Source organism: Ipomoea triloba, chromosome 2, assembly GCF_003576645.1.
Source record: "Ipomoea triloba cultivar NCNSP0323 chromosome 2, ASM357664v1".
NCBI lineage: Eukaryota > Viridiplantae > Streptophyta > Magnoliopsida > Solanales > Convolvulaceae > Ipomoea > Ipomoea triloba.
In genome coordinates, this window is record NC_044917.1 from 23,806,479 (window position 1) to 23,813,749 (window position 7,271).

Here is a 7,271-nt window from a genome sequence, read left to right on the forward strand (position 1 = left end):
GCAATATTATTAAATTTGATAGTATTATAACAAACAAGAGAGAAATTTTATTCGACAAAAATGTAATATACAATACTTTAAACATCATGTATAACTCGTTTAACCCAATAAAAATGGACTTATAGTGTGTTTTATTTAGGTGAATAAATAAAAAGAAAATTGCATTTTTCATTTTTAAGTTATGAGGTAATTGTAGTATTTTCTAAGTGTTAATTATACTCACTTTTTGTCATTAAGTTATCATTGACATTATTGCACTTTCCGTTCTTTTATTAGTAAAACATTAGGGATTTGTAATTTTAGTATATAACTCAAGGATGAAAAGTAGTGAGCACAAAAGGACGAAAAGTGCAATAACCCGAGTTTAAAATGACCACGAGTGGTTATTTTTTAAATCTTGGAGGACATCGGATAAATTGCTAAAACTCGGAGGACCATTGGAAGTATTAACTCAAAAAATAATACTATTTAGACTTATATTTATCCAATTTTTTGCATTAATAATAATAATAATAATAAGATCAAGGAAAAAAAGAAACTAAATATAAGGGAAAAGGTACAAATAAGCCATCGAACTATTTGGGAATTAGCAATTAATCCATCGAACTCAAATAAGCTTCAAATAAGTCACTGAACTCAAAAAAATAAAGCAATTAAGCCACTAAATCGGAAAAAAAGATAACAATTAACATTTTTTATAGGTCATTTGCCTATTCCGACCACCGGCGACGACTTTTCCTGCGACCGTCGCCGTCGGAAGTTTTCGTTGCTCACTGGAAAAATCGTCGCCGGTGACGGGAATAGACAAATGACCTATTAAAAATGTTAATTGTTAAATTTTTTTTCGATTTAGTGACTTAATTACTTAATTTTTTTGAGTTTAGTGGCTTATTTAGAGCTTATTGGAATTCGATGACTTAATTGCTAAGTTTTTCTAAGTTCAGTGGCTTATTTGGAACTTATTCGAGTTCGATGGCTTAATTGCTAATTCCCAAATAGTTCTGGCTTATTTGTACCTTTTCCTAAATATAATAACGTAGGCAGCCCCTTGGGCTTGGCGATTATAAAGGCGGCATATCCATGCAGCACAAACCGTTACTCTCTGAGTCGCTGCGGGAGCTATAGAAGAAGAAGAAGAGTAAGAATGAGCATTTAGTGATCGGTAATGGAGTTACTGAACAAAATTTGCCCCGACTCTCCCTACGTGAGCCCTCTCTCTCTCTCCTTTTTTCTCATAACCATACTTTTTACAATTCCGGGTAAATGTTTTTCTCATCACTGATATGATAGTAATTCGATCAAGAAATTTTACTGATATAATTCAGCTTAACGCCCAGATTCATCTTAAAGATTCGAGCTTTAAGAAATTAGGATACTGGGTGTGTGCCCTGCCTGCAGACTTGTTCAAAACGAATGAAGAATTTACTGCCTCATTTTCCCCTGCTGTTTCTCAGTATTTAACAAACTCTGTATAGCAATCTTTTAATTTTAAAAAATTTTGGGTGTCAGGTATGGAATGCAGGTGGAATTTCGCCATGTTTCGACGATTTATATCCTTTGATGGCCTTTGTCATTGTTTGTTCATTTGACTTAATAATCAATGAAGAAGGTGAAAAGGAAAAGGATGATGATGGTTCACTTGTTTTTCACTTAACACTTACTTACAGTGCTTGGATTTGGAGGGAACATAGTGACCGTTATTATGCTTGCTGCTTTTGGAATTGTTAAGAGGACTTACAAAGATAATAGGATGGTAAGCTGAAGTTTAATTTTCTTGTTCAAGAGATGGAAAATAATCAATCTTTATCCATGAAAAGAAAAATATTTTTCTTTTCTTCCTTGATCAGTATTATAATTTCAGTATTATAATCAATCTTTTTTTTTCCCTAGCATTATTTAATATTGACAGTAAATTTCTCTGCTGCATTTACAAGAATATTATGTAACCTATCTTTAGAGGAATTGAAATTTTCAACACAAGTATGTGAGTATCAAATAAGATCAAGTTCAGTATTTTCCTTTAAGAGATGATAACAGACTACTAGCTTGCTGGAACTGAGCAGGTGCCCCTTCCAGTGGAAGTTTTATTCCGTGCTATACCTGCTTTTGGAGTTGGCATAGCATTTGTTGACATGATTGTGCTTGCAAAGAAAAATCTAAACAGCTATGATATTATTCCATATCACGAATGGCTATATAGAAGTTCGCAATTGTCAGTATGGGTAAGTTATCAGTTTTTTCTTATTTTTTTCGAAGCTTGCTCCTCATTTTTTCTTCAGAGCTGGATTTTGTTTTCTTCATGCTTTAGGTGACTGTTCTCCTGGTCTCAAAATGTTGCCGCTGCTTTGTTGTATTCTGCAACCAATTCTTGTGCTTTTGGTGGATTATGAAACCATTTCTGTCTATAATGCAGTTGCAAAGAGATTTTTCTTCTAATGAGGTACCACTTATTATTATTATTATTATTATTATTATTATTATTATTATTATTATTATTATCATTATATCTATGACTAATAGTATATTTTCTGACTTGATTTTGATTATAGCAGGCTGAATTAGTTTTCTGCTACTTTCATTCCCTTTAAAATTTCTATTAAAGTATGTAATCTTCACCATTTATTATCGTAGTGCTAATAGGCAGGTGTCTTTTATGCCTTTAGGTAATAAATAATAAGTGCACTACTGAGATCAAGAGCAACATATGGGTCATTTTGTTCCCCTGTAAGAGGGTGGTGATTGGTTACTAAATTGGATTGGAATGTAGTTAATATGTTTCCCATAGAACTCTCTCTCTCTCTCTCTCTAGCTTTTCCCCTGATTCCCAGAAAATATACTAGTATACTAAATTACTACAATCTTAAGGATTTCTGAATGATATCTGAGAATAATCCTTGGTTATGAACAATTATTTTTCATGCTGGAAGTTCTTGTGAATTATTCCATTTCTAGTAGATATTTAAGGTATTTCTCAATCAAATAAAAAGAAATTATTTTTCCACGACAGGTAATCACATGTGTAAAGGAGATCTTTGTTGCTTTACTGGATGTCATATTTGCAATTTTGATAAATATCATCAGACTAAAGTCAGATGATACAGGAAGCAGGTAGTAACATGTGTTTGTAGGTTTTTATGTTTAACTATTATTTGTACAAACCCTGTAAAAATTCTTTGTGTTCTGAGTGGCATTTGCAAGTTTTTCCCTTCTCTAATTAATTAATTAATTTTTTTTAACATTTAACAGATATACATTTCTGTTGAAAGATTGAACATGCAACTTATTTTTTCTTTTGGAATGAAAAAAAAATAGAAATATTTTCAGAAGCCATCAGATACTGGATATTCAAGTCTTAGATAAAAATCTCTTGGTTGTAGATAACTAGATTAAAAAAAAAAAACCTAGATAAAAAGCTAAAGAGGTTTAACATGGGAATTTCGAAAATTGAAGTGCTATGTCTAGAGTTATTCTTTACCTAGTAGTTAAACAATCCAAAACTACCTGTTTCTATTCAATATTCATTAACATTAACATTGTGTCTAATGGCAAAAAAATCCAGTCCAATGGAAGAATCACTTCTCTCTGGCAATGTTGATATTGAAGAAGGCTGCTCTAGAGATTTGGTATTTCTGCTTCTGTCTTATTGTTACTTTTTGGTAATAAAAAGTATTTTTATATGTGCTCTATCAGCCTATCTCAAGTCAATTTCTAAATGATGCTAGTTTATGCAATGTTTGCAACCAATTTATCTTTTGTGGTTGAGATGCCACTTTGTTTTTACTTACTTGGTAAAAAATGCAGTTTGATAAACTGCCGTATCAATTTGACCCTCCCTTGCATGTATTATTTTTGCTAGCACAAAAATGCTCTAAATTTGAGCACTTGTTAATTCTTTTTCTAGTATTCTGTATCCATCTAATATAATACTTGAACTGATTATTATATATACCGTTGCTCACATGATAGCCAAAGGGAATTGTCGGAAGCTTTTGGAGTCTTGCAACATTCAAGTCTATCGACTCTGTCTTGGAACATGGTATAGAAAAGCAACTTGACTTTGAAGATTTGCTTGAGCTACCGCTAGATATGGATCCTTTGTCATGCCATACTTTGCTATTAAACCATTGGGAATATCAGCAAAGGAAAAACTTTTCTCATCCTTCATTATTCAAAGCAATTTGTTCTGCATATGGATGGCCATACCTATGTCTAGGTTTTCTAAAGGTGATATATTGAGCTAATTTAATCAAAATCTTATATATTCCTGCTGTCTTTCAATTAGTACATGATGTTAGGTTTCTGGAAAGATGGTATAGTGAAAGGAAAACATGAGTGATTCTATATAAATGGTTTCCATGCCAGGGAGCTTGTCCTTTAGCAAACACAAAAATGCACCAGTTTTATTATACTGTAACTACTTGTTATACATTTAGTATGACCATTCATTGAGTTTCATCTCTGGAATCTACATTGCAATTTGTGTGATGCTTTCCTGTCTTTGTTGGGCTGATTTGTTGAACGAATTTTCATGTAGTGTAGGAACACCTGATCCATTGTTAACATAGTAAAGTGCTGTTGGGATAATATTCCTATGATTGAAGCAAATTAAGGTGGTTGTTCACACTTTTGCTACCGTTATTTTGTTAATCATCGGCATATTTGATCAGCTTAGATACCAACGTTTGGATAAAGTAGTATATGCTTTTACATGACCTTTCGTTCTTAGCATGTAGTCAAGTAAGTGAAACTCGCATTTTGTAGGTGGTTAATGACTGTCTTGGCTTTGCGAGTCCCTTGCTTCTCAATAAATTGATTCAATTTCTCCAGGAAGGTTTGTGTATTCAAGAATTTCTTGTTTTCAACATTATCTTGAAATTTATAGAAGAAAAGAGAAGGTTACTCCTTTTAGTGAGAAACGATTTTATACTCCGTCCCGGCACCGATAACATTGTACATTCTATTTATTGTTATAAGGCTACTAGATTTGGGACAGTTTCTTCACATTGAATTCCCATCTTATATGAAAAAGGAGAAAGAGAAAAAGTACTAAAAACAGCATAAGTATCTTTTATTATATTATTTATTCTATCTTTATACAACCAAAACATTTATATGCATTTCAGACCCTCAAATCAACTTCACTATACAAATGTCTTTGACTACTTGAAGTTGATTGCATTAAGTGATTCATTGAAATTTTACTTAAAGAAGAGAAAACTCAAACTTCATTATTTTTTCTTTGAATTTTTCATAACAGGTTCAACAAGTTATGATGGCTATGTTCTTGCAGTATCCATGGGCCTTGCATCTGTTTTGAAGTAACTTCCTCTTTCAAACTTCTACAATTTAATCATTCTTTTTAAAATTATGTTTTTTTGAACAGTATATTTATAATCAATAACTTGCCCAAGTATAGCATACTAGGTGGAAGGTCTTATTTATTACCCTGTAAATTTGAGGAGAAAAGGAAGCTATATGTAAACTTTATTTGTTTCCCTTTAAACTGCATTACTTAAACTTTTTATTATTCAAATATACATTTTGATGCAGAATTCCAGTTTTGTCCTTAAACAATGCTAATATGTTGCAGATCTTTCCTTGATACACAGTACACTTTTCGTCTTTCCAAACTTAAGTTAAAGCTAAGATCCAGTATCATGACTCTCATTTATCGTAAGGTGAATCTTTTTTTTTTTTTGATCAATTTTATATTACAGGAGAGATCTAATTTATAGTTCTGTATAGTTTTCTCATCTCAACTTTTTATGACTCAAATGTTTCCATATCTTAATTTTTACATACAATAAAATTACTTTGCAATATACCAATAGCATTACCTTTTTATCTTTTCAGTGCCTCTGCACTAACTTAGCAGAAAGATCTAAATTCTCTGAAGGGGAAATTCAGACATTCATGTCGGTGGATGCTGATCGAACTGTTAACCTGTGCAACAGCTTCCATGACATGTGGAGGTTAAAATTCTCTAACTTTTACTTGTAGTCTTTAGAAATAAAGGATTTATCTGTCTTTTAATGATCAGAGAAATATAAAATCCAACACCTTCTAACTTCTTAACAGAATTTGCTTCCTTCACAATGATCCTTGTTATCTGCATCCATTGCCAGAACATTGTACAGGATAAAACTTTCCTGATATGGAAATCCTGACCAGTCCATACCGGTATTTCAAGAGGCTCTAAGTGCATTTGGAAATCTGTTTATTTAGTCTTGGGAAGTAATCTGTAATGTATTTCCAAGAAGGATAATCAGAATTCATTGATCAAGAACAAATAAATATGATTAAAATAAACTTGATATATGAACAAACCATGATTGTGCGAATTTGTAGTTATATTAATTTTGCTAGTTTTTTTTTTAATATTATTTATAAACAATCATATTAATCATGTCATTATTCAGCTTGCCTTTGCAAATTGGAATTGCTCTCTACCTGCTCTACAAACAAGTCAAGTTTGCCTTTGTTGCTGGAATAGCAATAACCATTTTGCTAATACCAGGTATGAGAATTTTTTTGTTGTAGAGAAATATACTATTAATGATTTTCCAAGCTTGTAAACTTGTATTTCAATTATAGTAGAGAGTGAACATAGTGTATTGCCATTTGAATATGGGTAATCTTGTTGAGGGCAAGTGGTTCTGATGGATGTTACCACATGGTGAAAACAGATTCTACTGGATTGTGCTTCTATCTTGTGCTTATTTGTAGGACTTACTATTTTAGTGATGTAACAGTTGTTGCAAAAAAAAAAAAAAAAAAAAAAAGACAATTATTTGTTAGTAACACTGCTGAGCTCTTGGTCTAAGAAACAGTTTATTACTGGAAGTTGAATAGCCTATCAGATTTCACTGCAGTTTTCTAAGGCTGACATGGTGGCCTATGATAATCTTAACCTTGTACTGCAATGCTTTCATTTACTTCCTCATAGCGTACATGATCAATGACCCTATAAATTTGTTTAATCATTATAGGTTAAACATGAAGAGCATTCGTACTTATATCTGAAATTTTGTGCAGTGAATAAATGGATTGCAAATTTAATTGCTAGCGCTACCAAAAACATGATGGAGCAGAAGGATGAAAGGTAGCAGAATCTTGTTGGCTTTTCATTTTTTACATATAGCAATCTTGTTAGTTTTGCCCTTGGAAGATATTTCTCTATGCAAAACATAAGTCTAGCTGTGTAAGTTCTTCTATACATGATGCAGGGATTTACAAAAAAAAAAAAAAAAAAAAAAAAAAAAAAAAGCTAG

General features: G+C 31.9%; 1 protein-coding gene across 6 annotated transcripts in view; it reads left to right on the forward strand.

The window, feature by feature from the left end:
• Window positions 1-1,089: 1,089 nt before the first annotated feature.
• LOC116010369 (ABC transporter C family member 13) overlaps window positions 1,090-7,271 on the forward strand; it is a 15,837-nt gene continuing 9,655 nt past the window's right edge. For 2 of the 6 annotated variants that reach the window (XM_031249747.1, XM_031249750.1), the window contains exons 1-14: window positions 1,090-1,204; window positions 1,510-1,550; window positions 1,666-1,753; window positions 2,046-2,222; window positions 2,309-2,440; window positions 3,008-3,108; window positions 3,560-3,623; window positions 3,967-4,224; window positions 4,762-4,831; window positions 5,258-5,318; window positions 5,591-5,678; window positions 5,854-5,972; window positions 6,420-6,517; window positions 7,036-7,102. In XM_031249747.1, coding sequence (XP_031105607.1) covers window positions 1,166-1,204; window positions 1,510-1,550; window positions 1,666-1,753; window positions 2,046-2,222; window positions 2,309-2,440; window positions 3,008-3,108; window positions 3,560-3,623; window positions 3,967-4,224; window positions 4,762-4,831; window positions 5,258-5,318; window positions 5,591-5,678; window positions 5,854-5,972; window positions 6,420-6,517; window positions 7,036-7,102 — 1,403 coding nt within the window. In that variant the 5' untranslated portion in view covers window positions 1,090-1,165. Of the gene's footprint in view, window positions 1,205-1,509; window positions 1,551-1,665; window positions 1,754-2,045; window positions 2,223-2,308; window positions 2,441-2,582; window positions 2,602-3,007; window positions 3,109-3,559; window positions 3,624-3,966; window positions 4,225-4,761; window positions 4,832-5,257; window positions 5,319-5,590; window positions 5,679-5,853; window positions 5,973-6,419; window positions 6,518-7,035; window positions 7,103-7,271 lie in introns of those variants that run through there. The other 4 variants (XM_031249748.1, XM_031249749.1, XM_031249751.1 and 1 more) reach the window with 4 other exon arrangements.